This window comes from Equus asinus, chromosome 5 (assembly GCF_041296235.1).
Source record: "Equus asinus isolate D_3611 breed Donkey chromosome 5, EquAss-T2T_v2, whole genome shotgun sequence".
NCBI lineage: Eukaryota > Metazoa > Chordata > Mammalia > Perissodactyla > Equidae > Equus > Equus asinus.
The window spans coordinates 38,406,307-38,431,360 of NC_091794.1; the positions used below are offsets into that span (position 1 = coordinate 38,406,307).

The following is a 25,054-nucleotide window of genomic DNA, read 5'->3' on the forward strand; positions in this document are numbered from 1 at the left end:
CTGATACCTGAGAATGGAAAAGAAGGGATGTGTCCTGTTCCCAGCCAGGAATACCAGCCAAGAGGCCAGCTTGGGGGCGTTACCAAGAGTGGACAGAGCCACGGGAGATAGCCAAAGAATTTTGAGGGACTAGATCAGAGAAGTCAAATCTATCATCAACTGGATCTGGGGACAAGTTCGAGGCTGGGTATGGATGATGGAAGCCTTCAAGGAGATGAAAACTGGAGTGGGATGGGAGACAAGGAGCAAAGGTTGAGAGGGTCTAGTCCTCTGTGTGAACACAGTGGAACACAGTGGAGAAGTACATTTAAACACCTTCCATGGGAAATGAGCTCCATACCGTGTGAAGGATGAAGATGGCTGGGCCTGGAGGAAAAGATTCAGTGTTCATGTACGCAGAGGTGATCGTTTTGTGACTGTGGGCCTTTCTAGCTCACAGCATGTACCAAACCAGCATCCTGTGTGACCCAGGAGCCAAACCCAGAAGTCCCAGGAGTAAATTCTAGGCCAGGCTCTGCCCTGTGGCTTGCCTTGTGTTTAACACTCAGCATTGAGAGATGACCTGCGCTGTGCGAGTAGAGGACCAGAGCTGTTGGATTTGGAAGGAGAGAACCTGACGTCTTCCCCAACTGCAAAGCCCTAAGTCCCCATGTAGAAAGAGCAGAATGGAGTTGCCTTGGGAGTATGAATCTTTCCATGTCAAACTGAAACTGCTGCCCATCTCTGCCAAATTTCAGTCATTGAACAAGGCCACACTTTGGGGGCAGGTAGAAGGAGAGGCAGGTGTTTATTGATGAGACCAGATGAAGACTTTTTCATGGCCACCTAGCAATTATTACATTATTATTGCATGGCAGTATCCAGCACTTAACATTCAATATCTGTCACTTTCTTATTTCTGGTCACTATCTTGGAATAGAAGCGGATTTTATTAACTAATTTTGCTTTTAATTTACAACAACAGCTTGAGATACACACAAAATTTAATAGTTGTTGCTTTTGGAGAGGAAAAGTGGATGGGCTGGGGACCAAAGACTTGCTTTTTCCAATATATACGCTTTTGTATATTTTGAATTTTGTATCATGGGTACATATTACCTACTAAGAATAAGTTAATTAGTTTTTAAAAGCTATAGCTTCACTTCTTTAGCATTTAATTTCCCAAATGAAAAATATACCGATCTACCATTCTCCTCACCCTAGATCTACCATGAATTTGTTTTATAAATTCCTTCTAAGAGAGACTATATTTTTCTTTCTCTAGGATGAGCTGAAATTACTTGGAAAGCAAGGGGTCATGTTGCTATTGTGCATTCAAGAACCAGCAACCAAAAGCCCTACCAGCAAACTCAATCCCAATGAACTTGAGAATGTAGCCACCATCAAAAGGTGAGTGAAGGAGGTCGAATCTGCTTTTTCAAGAGAGCGTATGTAGAGCTAGATGATCTGAAGCAACCAGGAACAGGTTGGAACAGCTACTCTTTGGTCTCGCTGGGGTCAAGAAAGAATAATATTTGAGACAACAACAACAAAAAAGATGGTACCTGTCTGATGTCCATCTACAGAGATCTTTTTGTGAGAATGCTCTTTCCTCCTCTGTTGATATGCTGTCATCCCAGGATTGCAAGGGAGAAGGTAGTATTTGTTGAGCTTGGCTTCCAAATGACAGTTTGGCTGTGTGCTCTGCTTTACCCACCTGTCATTTCAGGTGGAAAACAAAAGGCATAAAGGTAAGGTTACCTGGGGCACATTTGAAAGCACAGCGGCTGCATCTAAGTGAAGTTTCTGCCTAGCACCAAGGGTGTTCTGATGGAAAAATGGAAAATGTGAAAACCAAGTAAACCCTGAGAAAGTCATAGATGACACAGACTTGCATCATAAGGACATTACCACAATTAAAAACACTAACTGAAGGGGCCAGCCTGGTGGCATAGTGGTTAATTTCACGCTCTCTGCTTTGGTGCCCTGGGGTTCACAGGTTTGAATCCTGGGTTCAGACCTACATACTGCTCAACAGGCCATACTGTGGTAGAGTCCCACATGCAAAGAGGAGGAGGATTGGTGCAGATGTTGGCTCAGTGACAATCTTCCTCAAGTAAAAAGAGGAACATTGGCAACAGATGTTAGCTCAGGGCCAATCTTCCTCACCAAAAAAAAAAAAAAAAAGAAAGAAAAAGGGGGAGCTGGCCCTGTGGCCAAGTGGTTAAGTTTGTGCACTATGCTTTGGCAGCCCAGGGTTCACAGGTTTGTATCTTGGGCGCAGACCTACCTACCACTTGTCAAGCCATGCTGTGGTGGCATCCCACATAGAAGAACTACAATGACTTACAACTAGGATATATAACTATGTGCTGGGGCTTTGGGGAGGAAAAAAAAAGAGGAAGATTAGCTCAGGGCCAATCTTCCTCAAGAAAATAAATAAATAAATAAATAAATAAATAAATAAATAAATAAAATGACACTGACTGAAAACACAGGTGTTATCTACGTAAGCCTGTACGGACCGCTGTGCAAATGAAAGCTAGCCACTATGTCACTCTCTCATTCTTTCTTGACAGGTTATTAGTTCAGTTGGATGAAACAGAAAAAGCCTTTAGTCACTTTTGGTCCGAGCATCACCTGAAGCTTACCCAGTGCCTGCAACTACAGCGCTTTGAGCACAACTTTTGTGAGGTGTTGTTTTCTTGTTTCATAGAACTTCCTTTTGTCATTCAGTGACCTCTGGTTCTCTCTTCCTCCTTGAATTCTGGGTATCAAGCTTCCCTCTTCTCCTAATCCAGCCCCCTTCCTATATCCTGCTTCCTCACAGACCATCCTCTTCTCACTTTTTCAGTGGGGTGGCAATGTCCTGGAATCCCATTTTCCTTTTGGCATATATGGAATTTCAGTGATGGGTCGTCTTCCTTTTTGATAGATGATTTGTTGAGTGTGGCTTTAATATTCCATCTACATGTGTCTCAGGCACCCTATCCCCCAAAGCTTAATCTAAAAGCTAATGAGCTGTTTAAAAAAAAAAAAGTATACATAGATACACTCAGGTCCTGAATCCTTTTTAGATTTTCGAGTTTTCTTAGAGTATAACAAAGCTATACCTCCAGATAGGTACTCATTGGCTTATTTCTGGACTATTCTCCTGTGTCTCGTAGGTTAAACTTGCCCTGGACAATCTGCTGGCAGAGCAGGCAGAGTTTACAGACATTGGAGACAGTGCAATGCATGTGGAGCAACTTCTTAAGGAACACAAAGAACTGGAAGGAAAAGGCCAGGTTTGTTGATTGCTATTTTTGTGGACTGGGAAAGAAGTCACTGTGGACAGTGACAGATCATGTCCATTCATTATTGGAATATGGCTAAAGGACACAGGAATGCCCAAATCCTGCCAGTGGCACAGAGTTCTCTGAAGGCTGCTGGGGGACCCGGTTTGGAGCTGGAGGCTCAGGTGGGGAGAGAGCTACTGCGGCCCTGCCCGCTTGTGAGTGGCCTCGCTAGTGGAGGTGCAGCAAGAAGGAAGCTCACAACGGGCACATTACTCACGGGGGTGGCTGTGGGGACGGGGTTGGTGGTAAGGAAGGGAAACTTTAAAAGGGGGAACCAGAAAAAAGTAACTACTGGTTTTATAGTGAGCAAGACCATGAAAAGGGGGAAACTGGTCCATCTTAGTTCTGTTGCTACACAAAACTGGAAAACTTTCTCCTTTCTCATGCCCAAGAGTTGTAAGTATCAAACTTGTAAAGGAAGGTGTGTTTCACAACTCTCGTAGCAGAATTCAACAGTTTCCCAGATCGGCACTCTAGTCAGCACTCAGGAGTGAGTCTATTTTAAGTCCTTACAAATTCGGGTTACTATCAATTAAGGAAGCTGAGTCTCGTCTTTCTAGAGAAGTTCCCTTCTGCTTTTCTTCACTTAGGTTCTCTGTATTTTGTCTCTTGGGGACCAAGTCCTCTGTGATTAGCACTTCCTTTATGAGCTAACCTGGGGGCATGTTTCCTAGATGGTAATTTTGTAGTACTGGAGATTTGCTTCTCAAAGCATAATCCTCTGTCCAGCAGCATAGATGTCACTGAGTGAGAACTTGTTCAAAATACGGCATCTCAAGTCCCACCTCAGAATCAGAATCTGGATTTTAATAAGATCCCCGGGTGACTGACCTACACATTATAGAGACATACCCCACTAAAGGATAGTAACGACTGTGGCCCAAGGCTACTCTGACATTAAGAGCTGTCAGTTGTAGGTTCTAAGCTGGAGGTGCTTCTGCACGTGCGTGAACACGTGACCTCACTGTGCACCCAGACTCTCGCTCAGGAATCCCATCCTTCCCCAGTGAGCACTTCTTCTGTTATCAGCAATCATCTGACAGCTAAACACATTAGTGCTAAAGGCACAAGTCGTCAGAAACAATTATCAAACGATGAAAAGAAAGATTGAGGGGCTGGCTCCGTGGCCGAGTCGTTAAGTTTGCACGCTCCGCTGCGGCGGCCCAGGGTTCGGATCCTGGGCGAGGAAATGGCACCGCTCGTCAGGCCATGCTGAGGCGGCGTCCCACATCCCACAACTAGAAGCACCTGCAACTAAGATATACAACTGTGTACGGGGTGGGGGTTGGGGAGATAAAGCAGAAAAAAAAAAAAGATTGGCAACAGTTGTTAGCCCAGGTGCCAATCTTTGAAAAAAAAAAAGAAAAGAAAGATGGACTTTCATGTATCTTATGACTATATGTCTCCAAGACAGTCCCAATTTATGTAATTTTAGTTTTTCCAAGAGAACGCCTTATTAAATGTAGATATTATGTATTTTCACTTATATACATTCATGTTAGGAAAAAATGCCTCATCAAGCCAAGTGTCTTCATTTTTGGTTTGAAAAATATGGTCATGGGAGCCAGCCCAGGGGCATGGTGGTTAAGTTTGCGCACTCTGCTTCAGTGGCCAAGGATTTGCAGGTTTGGATCCTGGGCATGGACCTATATACCGCTCATCAAGCCGTGCTGTGGTGGCCTCCCATGTACAAAATAGAGGAAAATTGGCAGAGATGTTATCTCAGGGCCAATCTTCCTCACACACACACAAAATACATATATATATATGGTCTTAAAGGTAGCTAATGACCTACCAGAAAGGCATTCATTCATCACCAGGTATTCCTTGTCCTAGGTTCTGAGGATATGGTGGTGAACCAGACAGTCGAGACCCTGCTCTTACAGAGCTTACATTCTCCTGGGGAGAGATAGACAAAAAGTAATCAAATAAATAATAAGCTCAGACAGTGACAAGTGGTATGAAGAAAATAACAGGATATAGTGGAAAGTGACTAGGGGTGCTACTTTAGCAAAGGTAGTCATGAAAGGCCTCTGTGAAGGTAACCTTTGATCTGAGATCTGGATAGCCATGCAAAGATTTGGGGAATAGCATTCGAGGCAAAGAAGCTGCACGTGTAAAGGTCTTAAGATGGGAATGAGGTTGGTGGGTTCAAGGAAGGTGGCTGGAGCATAGTGAGCCGGGAAGGAACCAGGTGGGAGCAATGATGGTGAGGATTTGGATTTTATTCTCAGTGGAACAAGAAGCCATTGGAGGGTGCTCAGGGTTGTGTTTTGAATAGTAGGGATGTATCTGCATGACTGCACCCACATTCTCTCTTCTGCCCACCTCCTTGGATTGGTGATCCTTGGTACATACTTTAAGGATCACTGACCAAAGCTAGGGGCACATTCCTACGGTCATGGGATGTAAGAATTCTCTGTGCGCCCATGACCCATCTTTCATGGGCAGAGTTTCTGAATCAGCTAGACTAACCCACTGCAGACGACCCTCAGAGCCAGGCTGATTGGTTTTATCCATTCTGTGCCTTGCTTGCCCTGTTTTTTACTTGTTTTCTAAAGGATATGGTAGACTTATTCCTCCACCTTTGGGTGGACCAAGCAAAGCTATCTTGTCACAACTGGGACGTTTTTAACACGTCTTTGCTCAGATTTCTAAGAGGCATGATAAGGGTTGGCTACTCTTTCCATTTGTCATGTAAAATGTTAGAAGAACAAGGTGATATCTGGCTGAAATCCACCAAAAGCTGGTTGTGGTTTGTCCTTCGCTCAGCACTCAGCGGTCAACTTCCCTCTCGGCATGGCCACACACTGATTTCTGGGTTATTGCCACCTTCCTTATTCTGTGCGGTGATATCATCCTCTTGGGTAACCTCTGAGCCAACTTACTAACCAGACTCCTGCTGCCTGCTGCTTGAGCCTTTTCTTCTATCTTTTTCTGGTTTGAGGGTTTAGCAGTCTTTTGAGTGCTCCTTTCTAATTTGGAGAAACAGTGGTTTTAGACAGCCTCCTACTTCTTTAAAAGCTGAGTTTGCTGTAGGGTTTTGGCTGTGAGGCGTGCTGGGGCCTTTGGTGAGGGGCCAGCCAGTAATAGGCCAGGAAAAGGCAGGGAGAACCAACCTTTCCCCCCAAGGCCAGGAGCCAGCAGTTACACTACTTTGTCCAAGAAGGCATGGAACCCAGATCATTAATTTCCCAGAGACATAATCTAGCTTGAGGGCCATGGCGGGTTTTTTTTAATGGAAATTTTCAAACACATGCAAAAGTAGATCAATTAGTACAATGAATTCGCATGTGTCTATCGCTCAGCTTCAATAACCATTAGCTTTCTGCCTTTCTCCATTCATCTGGCCCACCTCCCTGTGCATACATTCCATCCTATGCCATTGTCTGTGGATTTGTTCTGAGACCCCTGAGATAGCAGCATCACATTTTCTCACCGTTTTCTTCCACAGGAAACACTCCCAGCTTTTATCCGCCCTAGCAGTAGAGTCCTCCGGAGAAAAATTAGCTGTTATTACAATAAAGATTTCTGAATCGCGTGTTGCAACTGAACTATGCAGCTTTCTGGAATTTTTAGCATCTGAAAGATGCCAGGCAGGCTTGTGATCAGAGCTCCAGATTTCAGCCATTTCTTTCTCATTATTTCTTTTCTACTTTGAAGGTTTTGTTACCTGATTATCTTGAGCAGAAGCTGTATGGATTAAAAAATAAGCTGCAATTTGGAGGTTTTACTGTAAAGTTCTTTGTAGGCACCCAAAGGATCTGATAGTGAAGGCTGTGCAGCCATCATTCACAGCACCTGTGGGGAGGCCAAGGGGGCTGGACAGTGATGAGGCACAGGCTTGGGAGTCAGACAGAACTGGATTCAAAGCTCAGCTCTAACAGCCACCAGCTGTGTGACCCTAGTCACGCTCTTAGCTTTCTTAGCCTTAGACATCCTCCCATCTGTAAAAGGGACAATAATGATTCCTACCTCACAGTGTCGTTGTAAAGATTAAATGAGTTAGATGTGTGGTAAGGACTTAGTGAGTGCCTGGAACGAAGTGGGTGGTCAGAATTCGGAAACTGCCGTGTTATACAGTGATGTTCCAGCTGTCCAGTGGTGGTTCCTGTTATATTTACATTTGGACGTGTTACTCACATTTTTCCTCCAACATCTCAACTGTTTTAAGAACAGTTTGAAGGGTGAGGTGCCACATGCCAAGTGAAGGGCAGGCTGTGATCACCACAGGACACGGGAAATATCCTATGGTAAAGTTCCCTGGGCCAGTAAACTTGTGCTAATCTTAATAAATTAGGCAGCTGGACTTGGAAAAAAAATTGTCAACACAGAAGTCCTTGCTGAGTTTTCATGCTTCTATATTTGACTAAAGTCAGAGAGGTTTGATCAACCAAATGAGTCTCTAAGCTTAGACAGAACGAGTGCAGCCGTTTTTCTCTGTGTGTGTTGGTCAGAGCCAGCTTCTGGTGCCAGACTGCCTGAGTTTGGAGCCTGGCTCTTCTCTGTCCACCCAGGTCACCTTGGGCCATCATGCCTCCACTCTTCTTTTGTAAAACAGCACCTATATTAAAGGGTTTGTTGTGAAGAGTAAAAGAAACAATTGATGGAAGCATTCAGAACAGTGTCTGGCGGATACTAAGCCCCCAGTGAAGGTTAGCTGCCGTTGTGAATATCACAGAGGTGGTGGGGTAAATTCTGAGCTGGTATGTTAGTAAGGCTCCTCAACCCAGCAAGAGTGTCTCGTTCATTCCTCATTCAAATATTTGTTGATCTCCTATCATGCCAAGCACTGTTCTAAGTTCTAAGAGGGGATGGTGAGGGAAGGATGGGCCTGTCTAGGCACAGAGAGCAAGTAGAGAAGGCATGGAGCCCTGAGCTGCCTGACTATTTGGGGAACTACAAATGGGTCATTAGTCCAGTGGAGGAGGGGGACGCACACGTATAAGCCAGAAAATAAAAGGCCTCTGTGCATTGCTCAGGGGTTTGAACTTTCTCCTGAAGACCGTAGGGATCCAGGAAAGGATTTGAGGCTTGGGAGTGATGTAGGCATGATAAGATGTCGTAATGGAATTGCTGCTTCATCAGCAGCATGGAGCATGATTTGAAGGAAAGCCAAGGAAAGCAAAGATGCCAACTATCCCAGTCAGAAAGCATGAAGGCCTGAACACAGTGACACGGAGGTGGTGGAGAAGGGCTCGGAATTCAAAAGTTATTAAGAAGAATGTGGGCTCTGCAGGGCTTGGTGAATAACTGGCTGGGTAAGAGGGCAGGAGTTTTGAGATTGGTGAAACCATAAGCCACTGTAAGTTAAGAGAGGACAAATTGTCATCACCTAGAGTCATCATGACTCCTTGTGTTACTGTAAAGAGTGAGACCAGGGCAGATGTTGCACGCTGGATATTCAACATGGTCAGCAAGGGTGCCTATGGGCTCTCTGCTCCTAGAAACCTTTGGGAGTGTGGCACTCATCTGTGTTGACCCAAAGGTCAATGTTGGTTCACACATTTCCAGCCAAGCAGATCACTGTATTGTCTTGTTCATTGGTTCATTCATTGGTTCATTTTGTTGATCAAATATTTATGAGATGCCTACTAAGTGCTTTCATGAAGCTTACACATTGATGGAAGTAGGTGGAGGAGGGAAGAATCATGTATTAAAGAAAGAAGATACTTTGAGACAGAAGTAAGTACTGTTAAAAAATGAAAACCAAGTGAGGGAGAGGCCTGGGTGGGTGGGTTGCGGGCAGTGACTAGATACTGTAGTCAGGGAAGGGCCTGTGAGAGGTGAGCCAAGAGCTTAGACTTGAATGACCCTGGGAGGAGCATCCCAGGGAAGGACGCTGAGGCAGGAGCTGGTGTGGTTACCAGCCTTCTTTAAACCACACCTGTTACCTGAGTTATTGCAGTAGGCCCCCCCGCTGGTCTCCCTGCTTAGCCTTTTCTCTGCCATTCTCAACACCGCAGCTGGAGCGATTCTTTTAAAAATATGAATGCAATCCTCCAGGGCTTCCTGTGTCACAATGAGTAAAAGCCAAAATGCTCACAATGGCAGCAAGGCCCTCCCCCAAGAGCCTCCCTCTTTCCTCTCTGATAGTGTCTCCTACTCCCTTACTGCTTGCTCCTCTGCTCCAGCCACAGCGGCCTCCTCCTGCTGCCTGAACATGTCAAACTTGCCCCCACGGCCCAGCCAAGGACCATGTGGCTTGACCCTCACTTCAGGTCTTGGCCCCTGTGTCATGGGTTCCCAAGACCACACCCAGAGATGAAGATTTGCCAGGAGGACTAATAGGACTCAGCATATGATTATACTCACGGTTATGATTTATTACACTGAAAGGATACCAAGCAAAGTCAGCAAAAGGAAAGGTGCATGGAGCAAGTCTGGAGGAAGCCAGGCACATGATTCCAAGAGTCTTCTGCCAGTGGAGTCCCACCCGATGCTCTTAATCCCCCCAGCAATGGGTTGTGACAACATTCTGAAATGTTGTCTATCAGGGAAGCTCAAGGGGCTCAGTGCCCAGAGTTTTTCTTGGGGGCTGGTCATGTAGGTAGCCTCTGCCTAGCATATACCAGAATTACAGACTCCCAGAAAGAAAGCAGGTGTTCAACATAAAACATATTATTTGCATAAATGGTTTAGGCATAGTGAGCCATTCTTATCAGGAGATGGGAGGAATCCTCCTGACATTCCTACATGCCAGCCAAGGGCCAACCTTGCAAGCAAGCCTTTCTATGGGCAGCAATCTCAGGCCTGTTGTGTTAACTCTTCTGCACAGCTCAGATAACACCTTCTCATGAGCCCTTCTCTCACTATCCTATTTAAAGTAACAACTCCTCTACCAGCACTCTCTGCCCTCCCCTTCCTGTTTCATTTCTCTCCATAGCACTCATCACTAAGATATTAAATAATCTACATATTTGTTTATTGCCTGTCTCCTATTAAAATATAAGTTCCATGATGGCAGGGATTTTTGTCTGCTCTGTTTACCACCAAACTCCCAGCACCTGGACAATGCTTGGCACATGGTAAGTCCCCAATAATATGTGATGGATGAATTAAAAACAGAAAAACATGGCACATGTGGTTAGAACACAGCTAGCCATGGAGAGAGAAGTAGGAAATGTGGTTGCCGAGCAGACAGGGACCTAGTGGGTTGCAGGAGGAGGTTTTGACAAACAGATTTCTTAAGTCTCATGACACTCCGTGGAGTTATCCAAACCAAATCTTTTTTTTTTTTTTTTTAAAGATTTTATTTTTTCCTTTTTCTCCCCAAAGCCCCCCGGTACATAGTTGTGTATTCTTCGTTGTGGGTTCTTCTAGTTGTGGCATGTGGGACGCTGCCTCAGCGTGGTCTGATGAGCAGTGCCATGTCCGCGCCCAGGATTCGAACCAACGAAACACTGGGCCGCCTGCAGCGGAACGTGCGAACTTAACCACTTGGCCACAGGGCCAGCCCCCCAAACCAAATCTTTTCCAGTTTCTCAACTTCAGCTCACTCCCCGCTCTCCTTGGGGCCACATGTCTGTCCCTTTCCTTTTCCATTTAGTTGACAGGGGAATTCAGCATCTCCTATTCTATGCAATATAACACTTTATACTCTTTTGCCCTAGAACTTATCACAGTTGTAGTAATTTAATTATTTAATTAATTTAGTATCTGAGTTCTCCATTAGACTGAAAATTCCTGGCTTATTAACACTGTATCCTCAGTGCCAACCTCCCAGAACTCAACAAATATTTGAATGAATGACTTGCTCTTCTTCAGAGTGCAGACCCTGGGCTAGGCTAGACTTCCAGGGGACCTTGAACCTGCACAGAGCTTCCCCAGCTTCCCCAGCCTTTCAGCCTAAGGCCTGAATCAACGTCTCCCTAGCCTCCCTCCTGGCTTGGAGCACACAGTGCCAGGGAAATAGCAGCCCCACCGTGACCTGGCTTCTAAAGCTTGACTGTGGATGTTCACTTCACAGGAGCCTTTGGAAAAGGCCCAGCTGCTTGCACTAATTGGGGACCAGCTCATCCAAAGCCACCACTATGCGGTGGACTCCATCAGACCCAGGTGTGTGGAGCTGAGGCACCTCCGCGATGACTTCATCAATGAAAACAAGAAAAAACATGACATTTTAGGAAAGTCCTTGGAGTTGCATAGACAGCTGGACAAGGTAAGCAAAACAAAGCCATGATCAGGATGTCTGCAAAATTTTCTGTAAAATAGTCTTAAAATCGTGCTTGCAGATTTGAAGTCAGGCCTGCCAAATTCCAAACCCCAGGCTGTTTAGACTAGACAGCAACGTTGTGTGCAGAGGGTTCACAGGGAGGGGGCGCAGCTGTGATCTCTGGCAAGTGCCCTGTCAGCAGGGGCAGTGGCTTCTGGAGCCTTCCCTGTCAGCTGTTCCCAGGCAGCAGGCACCTCACGCCCTTGAGTCAGCATGCTCCATTCCCACAGTTGTCTCTCCCCGATGGCTGGGGGCACCTGCCCAGGCTGTTTACATCGTCCCCTTGCCAAAGGGATTTTAATGTCAATGAAATACAGCTGTTTCAGAGGCAAGTGGCTCAGAGGTCCTGGTGTGCAGCCTGCTCTGTGTGCTGAGCTCTCTGCAGGATCAGCTGCTGTTTTCCTCACCCCATTTCTGCTCCAGAAATAATAGCCTCACGCTGAATGTGTGGAGTGTGTGTGTGTTTGGGAGAATAGGTCGCTGCTGTGACTCTGCAGGAGACCCCCGCTCAATGTTTTCTGCAGATCTAGGCATGATGTTTAAAGAGAAAGTTTTCATAGTATATATCAAAGCATAATCATGTATTATTTTGAAAATCCAAAAATGCAGGAAGGAGGAGGAAAAAAGTTACTCACGGACACCTACCTACATCCCACTCCCTTCCTCATCCGCACAGTGGTAATCATTAATTTTTAAATATCTTTATCATTTTTTGTTCTAAAAGTAGTACACATTCAGTGTAGATAATGTAGAGAAAAATAAAGACAAATTTAAGTTGCTACAATTTTCCCACTTGGAGATAAGTACTTTGGAACGCTCCCTTCTGATCTTTTTCTCTGTATAGTTATTTTACATAGCTCTTCGGGTCACTTGGTAAATGGAAATGCAGATGTAGTTGCACTGGCAGTTTCTTTTCATATAAATATTCAGGCAGCACAAGGGCCCCTGTCTTTCTGTTTAAGTCTTTTAAAAGTTGAATTGTTAGAATTCATCACCTATCTGATTTCATCCAAGCCTTCTGGAAAGTTTGAGTTTGGCTGTTCTGATTTACAAAGCTTTGTATTCTTGGGTGCTTCCCTGGGAAAGACAAATGCCAGTAAGTATACATGTGTACAGAGGAAAGGGGTGTTTTTGTTAAAAGGAACATTCCCTCCCCCAGGAAGGCGTGTAGGGCTGGGTCTAATGCCTTATTAGTCTCCCTCTCCTCTTGTAACCAATTAGGATGCAAGACGATTGGCCTAGTGGGAAACCCGAAAAGTCACTGGTTGCATTTCACTATGGTTAGACTGATCTTAGAAATACTTAACTCTCTCCTCCTGGAGATGTAGCAATTACTGTTAGTGGAAAAAAGAAGAATGTTTATACGATTCATTTTACTGACTGGGTGACCTCCCTGAGAAGTGGATGGATGTGAAATTGGTTTGGGCTTGTCCAACTCACAGTTGTGTTTACAGTGGGTAGACCTCTAAACTTTAGGCTGTCCCATGACAATTTCCCATTGTCTCAGAATCTTTGTAGATCCCAGACAAGCTCAGACCTCCTGAGGATTGTGGCGGCTGAGTTGTGGTCAGGCGAACTGCACAGGGCACTGTGTTTCTTTTCAAAAGGTCAGCCAGTGGTGTGAAGCGGGAATCTACCTCTTGGCTTCCCAAGCTGTAGACAAGTGCCAGTCACGAGAGGGGGTTGACATTGCCTTGAATGACATTGAGGCGTTCCTGGGCACAGAGAAGGAGTACGAGCTGTCCAGCCTCAAGGAATTTTACAACCAGTTTGAGTTGATGCTCACCCTTGACGTCAAGGTAATGTTTCTGGGTTTTATCCTGCGGTTGGGAAGAAGGTCTTGGGGGGCTTTGCCTGTTGCCTAAGAAAGTCCAGGCGGGATGCACTCAGGCTAACCAGTTCTTGAGCCCTCAGGTGACCTCTTAGACTCCTGGTCTATGCTTTCTGGCAAACTGACCCTTTATGGTCTGACTCAAATATCACCTTCAGTTATTCATTTCTTTCCAGATACTTATGAGCATCTCTGATGTATCATGTACTGTGCTGAAGACACACAATGAGCAGAAATAGATATGGTTCCGTCCCTCCTGGAACTTACAGTTTAGTGGGAGAGGCTGACATTAATAAATATCAAACACAAGACAAAAAAAATGTGTTCCAAGCTGAATAAGTGCTCTGGAGGAGGGATTCAGGGTCCTGTTGGGCATGTAGCACAGGAACGTGACCTGGACTGGGGGTCAGGGAAGGGCTCTGGGAAGAGTCATTTGAGCCAAGACCTGGAGAACGAGTAGAGACAATGGAGGAACCTTTTCAGACAGAAGGAACAGCATGTGCTGAGGCCGCAGGGCTAGAGAGAGCCTGACACAAGTGCAGAACCTGAAGGTCGGGGTGGCTAGAGTACAGAGAGCAAGGGCAGAGTGTTTGGGGTGCGATTGGAGAGGGGCAGATTGGGTGGGGCTTTGTGGGCCATATTAAAGAGATTGGCCTTTATTCCAAGAGCAGTGGGGAGCAACTTGATTGGCTCTGCCTTTTGAGAGGAGCACACTTCTCTAAAGCCCACAGAGTTATAGATAGCACACCTTCTTCTGAGATCCACATCATCTTGTATGGACCTCTGCTGAAGGGGCTTCTTTACCTCTTTTGAGTCATGGACCCTTTCAAGAATCTGATTCACCTATTTTCAGTGTTCTGCATACTCATAGTGATTGAAGGGAGTTTGATGTCGGTACTGTTTACAAAGATGTGGGCAGGATTTAGGGAACCCAAGAGGGACGGCAAAGTACCCTGGGGCTGGTGAGAAACAGGGAGCAGTTACCACCCCTAAGTCTGAAAGACAAAGGGGACCCAGGAAGTGCTACAGCTATGACTGTAAGAGAGGCAGCCGGTATGAGCTGTGGCCTTGGGCAGTGGAATGCAGGCACTGGTGGAGAAATACGTACCCTTACCTCTCTCTCCCCTTCTCAGATTTCCTTCTGGTTCTTCCTGTTGGCCAAAGCCGAATAAAAGCCTACGGGCAAGTGAGCCCATCTGATGGAGTCCATAGAGGTCAGCTTCCTGGGCCACAGAGCAGGGTAGAGAAGATGTAATTGGGGAGCAGACAGGGAGTATCCAGCATATATAAATTTTTATAATTAATTATAGGGGACACCCTGAAGTCTATCCATGGACCCAGGCTAAGATCTTGCTCTAATATGACATATTTTACACTGTATTCTATTTATTTATTTTCAGTAACTTATTATCCTGGGAGCTCCTATAGGGCAGAGCCTCATCCACCTCTGTCCCTGTGCCTAGCCTGTGCCTCGTGTCTAATCCATGTTTATTGAACAAGTGGGCAGGCAAGTGGCAGAGGGGCTGAGTGCAGTGGTGGGGGCAGCTCCGTGTGGAGTTGTACCTTAGTGATGTTCTTTCCCTGACTCCTCCCAGTGAGTTTTGGTTGTAAAGTGTGATCTTGAGGTGGGGTGGGGAGTGGTTGGGCATACCACCTTTTTCCAACACAAGGATGCTTCTACTTCCCTGCAGAGAGGACAAAGAAAAGGTCCTTCTGTTGTAGTTGCTATGCTGTAGACCCAGTGTTGGTAGCCCCAGGTCAAATTCCTAAGGCAAAACAGTCTCACCCAGCTTCAACTCCATTGGCTGCTCAAATGAGTGTATCAGGTCAGCTAGGGAGATTTGTAGCTGTTGCTGCTGTTCCGGCCAACTTCAGCAAACTTCTTGACCACACTATCCACCAAGAAATGAATAAAACTTAATAAACTACCTCTGGGAACATGGCAACAACATGGAGGAAGGATTAGAAGAGAAATAATAAAAAAAAAATCCTATGTGTAAAATGGACCAAAATATCCACAAAGCCCATCTTTTCTTCTTTTGGTTTGGAGTAAAATTCTAGATTATAAGATTTAAATATCTTATTGTGTCAGAGAGTTTTGTCCACTAAGGAGTAATGACTTTCTTGTCAAAATTGGTAATCTATACATATAGCAATATTCCTAGATATATGGATACACACGGGTTGGTCTAGACACATGTATCTCCTTTCTTGGACAGTTGAGAGCCTAGAAGCAATGAGACCCCCAGGATCAATGAGCACACCTAGCACTGAGGTCTTGGTTTCTAATTCCATTCTTCAAGAAAAGAGAATTGAGCTCCTTGGAGAAATGGCTGATTCTAGGAGTGAGGCAGGAAATACACAAGATGATCCTAGAGCATCTTGTAGTACCAGAAAGTAAGGAACTGTGAAAAACAAGACAACAAACCACAGTGGTGGAACATAGGAAGCAATTGAAAGAGCTCCCCGTGGCCAATGCTGGAACAATTTGAGCAAGAAAATTAATAAAGTAGTATTGGATTACAACCCAAAGTATAATATAGATATCCGTGAATTCATACTGATATAAATAAATGGGGGGAGAGGAAACCAATCTCCCATGCAGAAGAATTTCAAATTCTTTACGCAGATACTCTGCCCTCGAGAAGGTGGAGCATAACTTCCCTGCTTCTTAAGTGTGGGCTGCACATAGTGACTTCATTTCAAGGAGTACAGTAATGGGAGGGAGAAATCAAAGAGCGACTTTAGAGTGGAGAAATCTAACAAAGGCTACCTCAGCCAGGTGAAGGAGGTCAACATCAACAGTCCTAAGTTCATGCAGGTAGTATGTACCCTTGATACGATGTGATGAAAATGGCACGTTACTTCTGTGATCTTCCCCCTAAATACCCATAACTCCAGTCTAATCATGAGAAAAACATCAGATAAACCCCAACTGAGGGACATTCTACAAAATACCTGACCAATACTCCTCAAAACAGTCAAGGTCATCAAAAACAAGGAAAAGCCGAGAAACTATCGCCACCAAGAGGAGCCTGAGAAGTCATGACAACTAAATGAAATGTGCTGTCCTGGATGGGACCTTGGAGAGAAAAGATAAAAACTAAGGAAATCTAAATAAAGTATGGACTTTATTTAATAATAACAATTTATTTTAATAATAAAAATAATGTATCAATATTGGGTTTTCATTCATTGTAGCAAATGGACCATGCTAATGTAAGATGTTAGTAATAGGGGAAACTGGGTGTGGTATATATGGGAAACTGCTATTTTGTAATTTTTCTGTAAATTTAAAACTACTCTAAAAAATAAAATTTATTTTTAAAAAACTGGTACTCTCTGTGTAAATGATTGACTCTGTTACCTCTAAGACATAGCAATTAAACTCTTGTTCTTGTAACAGCTCCCCCGTCTCTGAGGATCTGCAAGTGCTTTTCCTGAAGACGTTGCTATTGCGCTACCCGCTTCGTGCTACTGTTTTGATTTTTCTCCTTCGTTCACTTTCACCACCCAGCCTAGAAGATGAAACAATCTCAGCAGCAAATAGCAAAATTCAATTCTTGAAATATCCATTGGGTACCCAGTTTGTGTTTTATTCTGGGAATACAGTAGTGAAAGTCACAGGCCCTATAATCAGGATGGTGGCAGTTTAGTGGAAGACAAATTTGTCCCCAGTAAATACTGTTTGGTCCTGTGAGCACAAACAATCCATAGTCAATCTATAAATCAAAATGAGGGTGAGTTTATTATGAGCCAAGTTTGAGGACTATAGCCTGGGGCCTTCCTTCCCCAAAGAAAGAAGGGCACCAAAGAAGTGGGGTGTACAGAGTGGTTGTATACTGTCTTGGAACAAAGAACATACATCACATATGACAGGAATATATCTTTTACTACTGTCATGAGATGCTTAGCTGGCACAGCAGGTCCATGCTCACAAGGTGAGCACAGCAGGTCGGTAATTAATCCTTAGTTCCTAGGAAGCAATGCTTATCCTTAAGAAATGCTAATGTGAGGGGGAGTTACATCCCTATCTTTAAGGGCATCATTTTTGTCTCTGGGACATAGTAAATGTTTACAGCAGACATACAATGCATGCTCAACAGGCCATGTCAGGCCCTTTTGGAAAAACAAGATCAGGCTGAATTAGTTGTAAACCAAACAGCTTCCTCATATACTCCAATGTATCCTATTGTTTTCATTTATTTATCCATCCAAGAGCATATAGAATGGAGGGGCCAGCAGGGCACACAGGGGAAGCAATAGTCAGCTCGGCCTGGGGAGGCCAGGGTGTTCATAGAAGAAGATGCCTACATTTGGTCTGGAAGTTTGGGTAGGAGTTTTCAAGGGAGACAGTGGAGGGAGGGGACCTCAGCAGAAGGAACAGAAGGTGCAAAGGCAGAGAGGCTGGAAACCAGAGCATTTAGGGGAACGGCCACAGCTGGAGGCTGGAGTGTGAGCGTTGGGTACTGGCGGGAGGTGAGCCTGGAGGGAAATCAGGGCGAGGTAAGGAAGAACCCAGTGCTCCAGGATGAGCAGTCAGGACTTCATCCAGATGCAGCCGGAGCCCCGGCAGGACTCTTCAACAGGGAAGTTCTGTGATCAGCTTTACATTTTATTTATTTATTTTTTATTTATTTGCTTTTACATTTTTGATCTTCGTTTATTCCAGTTTAAACACTTATATGCTCCAAAGAGCATGTGCATGTGCGTGGGACACTGTTGGGCAGAAAAAACAAGGCCTACCTCTGCTAGGCCAAGCTGTTTTGGGTGTGATCACAAGAATCAGTTTGACTCCAAATATACTAGAACCAAGCAGAACAGAAAGGTTTGAGAGATGATAAAAGGAGTTAAAAAATTAAAATGAGACAATGCAAAATCTCGATTCCTGAAGACTAGTGAAATACTGAAAACAGTGAATTGGCTGTAGAAGCAATAATGAAGTAATTCTCTTTCTGTGAGGGACATTATTATAAGGCCCCCAGGACAAAAGACAGTAAACAATGAGTTGGGAATCATTAAAAAACCTCAGAACCAAAGATTTCAAACCTCTGTCCTTCTGCGCCCATATGCTGCCCAGCTCATTCCCAAAGAGGAACCAGAATCGGATTCCTACCAACATGAAACTCCTAAGAACATGTCATGTTGGTTTCTGTGGAAACTGCATCTGTGAAGTAGTCTTTAAAATGAGAAAACCAAAGACTACAATAATAAGCCACTTTCTCCTTCCAACTGTGATTTTTCTTTGATTTGCTCTCTGAGGATTCAAGACCAAACAAAATCATTAGTCTAAGATTCCTGAATTAATCTGACCTCACTTCGTGGCTAATGTGGCCAAGAGTAGATGCTTTAGTACAATTAAAATAGAAGGACAGGGCTGGCCTGGTGGCACAGTGGTTAAGTGCACACATTCCTCTTCGGCGCCCCAGGATTCACCAGTTCAGATCCCGGGTGCGGACATGGCACCGCTTGGCAAGCCATGCTGTGGTAGGCATCCCACATATAAAGTAGAGGAAGATGAGCATGGAGTTTAGCTTAGGGCCAGTCTTCCTCAGCAAAAAGAGGAGGATTGGCAGCAGATGTTAGCTCAGGGCTAATCTTCCTCAAAAAAAAAAAAAAGAAGAAAAAAGAAGGACTTTATATCAGCAGAACTTTAGGGCTCTGGTATATACTGTAAAATACACTAACAGTAGGGTGGAGGTTGGAGAAGGAGATGGAAACATCCATTACAAGGTAACATGACGGTTAGCAGGACCTGAGCTAGACTTTAAGCAACTGATTCTTTTCTGGTGGGGGGAACCCACATAGTTTAGTTTCATACTTTTAAAATTATCACTTTGAATTCAGGAATAAGAGGCATTTGGTTGTAGACACAATTCCATCTGTAGATACTAACTTTAAACTTAGAGAAGAAAAACACTCATTGCATTAATATCACGGGTTGGGGTTTCTTATGCGGTTCCTAAATGCACCTACTATCTTTTGTTTGATACAATTTACAGCTACGGTAACAAGACTACCACAGCCTTGGCTCAGCTGCGGTCTTTAGCTTCAGAAAGTCCATCGGTCATGTGCTGGCTGTCGCTAAATCTGTTGCTTGCAGAGGCCTCAGAGCTCTGGGTTTGCCGAGCAGAGTCCTCACCATTTAAGCTCTTCCTACATACAGCACATGCGTCATGCAATTCTAACCAAGGCACAATACAACTGCTGTGGAAGAAGTGTTTGCAGGGTAACTGCCAGACTTCCTCTTCACCTGTGTAATCTTCTTTGCATACTGGACACTCTAAACCCATGTCAACTTGTTCCTGAGTTACTGTCACTGTTGGAAGAGATGTGATCTTTTCCTTGTCAGCTGGGGGAGGCCCTGTATTTTCCACTTGTCCTAAAAGCTGGGTTACAATGGCATCGAGCCCTGTCTGACCCCGGGCATAGTCCCCAGGGTTGGAGTGCAGCATCCCGCTCCAGGTGAAAGGGTGTAGGGATCCAGGAATTGCAGAATTTGCAAAGAATCCTGCAAAGATCCATTGTATTATTAGTTTTGGAGGCCAGAAGTCTGGAATCAAAATGTTGCTAGGGTTAGTTCCTTCTGCAGACTCTAAGGGAGAATCTGTTCCATGCCTCTCTCCTAGCTTCTGGTGGTGCCAGCAATCCATGCTGTTCCTTAGCTTGTAGACATATTACTCCAATCTCTCCTTCAGTCTTCACATGCCTGTCTTCCTTGTGTCCCAGCTTTACATTTTAGAAAGATAATCCTCACTGTGGAATGGAGAATGGATTTACAAGTAAACAGAGGGAAGAGGAGAGGGAGGAATGAAGTTGTTAATCTTGCACCAACTTCCCCCTTGCCTGAGTTTAGGAATTTACGGTCTCTTCTGATTGCCTCACCATTTCCAGGGTTCACCCGGGATCTTAAGGGAGAGATGCAAAAGGGCAAAGGTGATTTGAGTCCTGTCTAGTCCAAGTGGTGAGCCAGCCGTGGGGCCCTAGCACATGGCGCTGACCTCACACTAGGGCTGTACAGGGAATATCACTGCCGATGCAAAATAACCAATAACCATTCTGTAGATAAGAGAGACAAGGTGAGTTTTACTTGAGCCAGGGTGAGGGTTATAACCTGGGAAGGCCTTTTGTAGAAAGGAAGAAAGTGTTCTGGAGAAGCATGGTTTTCAGTACAGTCTTATACTTTTTTAGAACAAAGAACACATTGAACATGCCCAGGATACATATTCTTCAATGTTTCAAAGAGGTATTCAGTTCCAAATTAGCAGGTCATGTGACCCTAATGTTGGGAAAGGGACTAATAAGCATTACCAATAGGGCGGAGGAGGGGAATTATGCATTCTTATCTTAGTAGAGTGCATTCTTTAGTTTAATGGTTAAAGCAGATGTACAATGTATGTTTGTAATAAGTCAGGCTTCTTTAGTTCAAGCTGAATCAGTTTTGAACCCAAATAGTTGCCCCGTATACCTCAATATGTGGAAGACTCTTGTCATCACCAACCTGACAATTATTCGTTCAGTCATATTTCTTGATCTTTGAGCAGCAATTAACACCCATGTCTCAGTTTCCTCAAGCTCGTCACTGGGCCGGAAGGGCTGGGTGGTAGTGGCTGGTCACCAAGTCTTACCACCATCCCCTCAGAAATACAACTGACATTGTCATTACCCTGACATGAGCAGATTTAGTTTCTTTTGGGACTTGGACTCATGGCTTTCTTATCAGAACCTCTAGTCCAATATACAACTGAGGCCAGAGGCACGTTCTCTGAAGAGACCCTTTAAACACAGACCCTGAGCTTCATCTAGTCCAGGGGTCAACCAACTGCAATCTGTGGGCCAAAGCTGCTTGCCACCTATTTTTGTAAACAAAATTTTATCTCATTCATTTATATATTATCTGTTATCTGCTTCTATGCTACACCAGCAGAGTTCAGTAGTTGTGATAGAGACCAGACGGTCTGCAAAGCCTGAACTATCTACTATTTGGTCCTTTACAGAAAAAGTTTGCCGAAGCCTGGTCTAGACTGACACTGTCCAATTGAAATATAACGCAAGCCATATATATAATTTAAGATCTTCTGAGAGCCACATTTTTAAAAAGTGAAAAGAAACATGTAAAATCCATTTTAATAATGTTTTCTTTAACCTATGTCCAAAATATTATTTCAACATACCATGTGTCTCAAAAATTGAGATATTTTGCATTCTTTTTTTCATACTTAGTCTTCAAAATCTGGGGTATATTTTATACTGACAGCACAGCTCAGTTCTCTCCAGCGGCATTTCAGATGCTCAGTAGCCTCCTGTGGTCAGTGGTTGCTGTCCTGGACAGTGCAGGTCTGCACTCAGACTCCCCAAAGAGTGAGGCCAGCCCCAGATCTTGTTGCAGAGGTCAGCTTGACAGAGCCCTCAGGCTGTGGGGGGAGTGTTGTCCATAGCTGACACCCCAGTCCTGCCTCAGGGCTCTGTGCTCTTTCTCGCCGATGATGGTCCAGCATAAAAAAGAAAAATTTATTTTTCCAGTGGCAAAATGTGGCAGCCTCCCTGGGTGTGTGCTGAGCTTCCACTTTCGGATTTAGGCATCCTCAGAGCACCCTGCATGGCTTATGGTGGTTCAGCTCTTCTTAATTCTGGGTCCCTTCTTTCATGGTTAAAATCATTCAGGAGATGGATGTTAGAGTCAGCATGATGAAGAAAAGGCTACCCACTTCCCTTGACCTTCCAGAGCTACAGGGATGTCATGCTGGAAGCAAGGCCGGAAGAAACGTACGTGTTCAGCTGAATTCAGGCCTTAATGTAACTCAAAGACGTCCAGGGCTTGCTTTTTGTTCTCTCCTGACCCTCTGCCATAGAGCATTTTGTCAGTTAAGTGGACGTCTGTGAATTTCATTTTTCTCCTGGTGCTTCAGTTTCTTCCTTTCCTACTTATACATAGAGAAAGGGTCACACAGAATAACATTAAAATGTGTATCCTTTTTATTTCAGGCGTTTGTGATTTCCTTGATCCTGCTTTGGAATTTAGCTAGCTCTCCCCCAGAACACTTACACTCTTTCTTCCATCAAGGCCTTTCTTTGGGGTACATTTCTTATTTTGAAATCCTCTTGTTTTCTAAGTTGGTCTAATGTCCTTCATCCATGGCCTGTGGCATCCTTTTCTACCATTAACAGACATGACTTAGTGAACATTTATCCACTCAGCATCTATTTACCAAGCACTGCTCTGTGCTAGACAGTGTTCCAGGCGCCAGAGATAGATACACTAGTGAGAAGGATACGATCATTGCCAATCAAGTGGGAGATACAGACTCATAGAAGCACAGTTCTGGTACAACGTGAAACATGCAACGACGAAACATGCAACGACTTGCATGTGGATGCCTAGAGAAGGGTCACCTGAGGATGCTAGGGAGTGGGGAGGAGGGGAAGATGGGAGAAGAGGAATGCTTCATGTCCTCAGGTTGTGTGCAGAGTGACCTGCTCATGATTCGCTCTTGTTCTTGCAGGCCAAAACCCAGAAAGTCCTGCAGAAGCTGGGCGATGTGCAGGAAATATTTCACAAGAGGCAAATGAGTCTGATGAAACTGGCAGCCAGACAAACTCGCCCAGTGCAACCTGTGGCCCCTCATCCTGAGTCCTCCCCAAAGTGGGTGTCACCAAAAACCAGTCAACTCTCCTCCTTGGGTAGGTCATTTGGGGGAAGGAAGCTTTGTGGTTTTATGTTCCATCGATAATCATGAGGGTCGAGATTGTGGTTGTTTAAGAGGCATAATGGTCATTGTTTTGACAGATATTATTTAAAACAAACCACAGATATGCAACAGTACAGGCATTGAAGACTTATAAATTTACATAAGACTAGATGCCTGGATGCAAAGGAAAGCTTACAGTCTAGTAGAGGAATACTACAAATGACAAGTAATATTAGCATGAAATACACTCCATTAAGGACCTTTGAAAGTCCCACTAGATTCTATTAGCAATGAAGTGCTAAAGTTGGTTCTTTGAGAAGATAAAAAAATAATAATAATTTCTTACACCAATCCATGTGGTCTTGATTACTATAGCCTGTTAGTAAACCTCGTGATCAGATAGTGTAAGTCTTCCAACTTTGTTCTTTTTTCAAGATTATTTTGGTTATTTCAGTTTCTTTTCCTTTCCGTATAAATTTTAGAATCACCTTTCAATTTCTGCTGCGATTATGATTGAGATTGCACTGAACATATAGGTCAATTTAGGGAGAACCGTTATCTTACTTGTATTCCAATTCATAAACATTGTAACTCTCGATTTATTTAGGTCTTCTTTGATTTCTCTTGGCAACATAGTAGTTTTGAAGATAAAAGCCTTCGGCATTTCATTTGTTTTTTAACCCTATACTAAATAGAATCACCACATACAACTAGCAATAGGAATATATTTCTGTGTAGAAATACAATCATGTCATCTCTGAATAGGGACAGTTTTCCTTCTTCTGTTTTGATCTTTATGTCTTTTTTCCCCTTGCCTTCTTATGAGGGGTGGAGCCTCCAGCACAATGGTGAATAGAAATGGTGAGAGCAGACATCCCCGTCTTCCCAATATTAAGGGAAAGAGTTCATGCTTCACCTTGAAGTATGACGTTAGCAGTAAGTTTTTCACAAACGCCTTTTATCAGATTGAGGATGTTCCTTTCTATTCCTACTTTTTCTTTTTTTTTCCTTTTTTTAAAGCAATCAAGCTTTGTCCTCACTTATTCTCTGGCTATTGGGGTTTTGGTTTTTTTTGAGGAAGGTTGGTATGGTTCTGCAACAGGGAGACGAACCCAGGCTGCTGAATGGTGAGCGCCAAACTTTAACCATTAGGCTATCAGGACTGGCTCAGCAAATCTTTTTAGTACAGTTGTATGCTGGATAATGACATTTCAGTCAATGACAGACTGCATATACGATGGTGGTCCCATAAGATTATAGTGGAGCTGAGAAATTCCTGTTGCCTAGTGACATCATAGCTGTAATCATAGCACAACACATTACTCACGTGTTTGTGGTGGTCCTGGTGTAAACAAACCTACTGCACTGTGAGCCATATGAAAGTATTGCACATACAATTATGTACAGTACATAATACTGGCTAATTATAATAGATGACTATGTCACTGATTTATGCATTTACTATACTATACTTTTCATGGTTATTTGGAGTGTACTCTATTTATAAAAAATGAAGGTTTATTATAAAACACTATACCATGTTATACCGGCAGCAGCCTGCTACATCTCATGTTTACTGTATCTCTTGATTACATCATTTTCTCTCGTGCCTGATGTAAGTATACTCTATTCTGTTCACTCAATGACAAATTCCCCAGCAACGAATTTCTCAGAATGTATCCCCATCAAATGACACATGACTGTATTTCGTTTTAATTCCTCTATTGGTTTTTTAGATTACATACCTCTTTACTATGTTTTTCCCCAGATGTTTCTGCTAGGGACTACTATATGCATCCTTAATTTATCACAATCTACTTTGAGTTAATATTGTAGCACTTTATGTAAAATATAGGAAATTTGCAACATGATAGTTCTGTATATCCCCCACCCATCCTCTCTGCTATTCTCATCGTAAATATTACATCTACATACGTTAAACCCCCAACATTGTGGTATAATTTTTGCTTTGAACAGTCATATATCTTTTAAAGAAATTAAG

At 43.9% G+C, this 25,054-nt stretch overlaps 1 protein-coding gene and 1 pseudogene across 12 annotated transcripts in view; one reads left to right on the top strand and one right to left on the bottom strand.

Moving 5' to 3' along the window:
* Positions 1 to 25,054, top strand: part of MCF2L2 (MCF.2 cell line derived transforming sequence-like 2) — a 230,185-nt gene that overhangs the window by 101,188 nt on the left and 103,943 nt on the right. For all 12 annotated transcript variants that reach the window (XM_070509354.1, XM_044771143.2, XM_070509356.1 and 9 more), the window contains 6 exons: positions 1,265 to 1,389; positions 2,559 to 2,673; positions 3,147 to 3,266; positions 11,287 to 11,478; positions 13,140 to 13,331; positions 22,867 to 23,044. In XM_070509354.1, coding sequence (XP_070365455.1) covers positions 1,265 to 1,389; positions 2,559 to 2,673; positions 3,147 to 3,266; positions 11,287 to 11,478; positions 13,140 to 13,331; positions 22,867 to 23,044 — 922 coding nt within the window. The remainder of the gene's footprint in view (positions 1 to 1,264; positions 1,390 to 2,558; positions 2,674 to 3,146; positions 3,267 to 11,286; positions 11,479 to 13,139; positions 13,332 to 22,866; positions 23,045 to 25,054) is intronic.
* Positions 19,415 to 20,125, bottom strand: LOC123286142 (E3 ubiquitin-protein ligase RNF115 pseudogene; annotated as a pseudogene).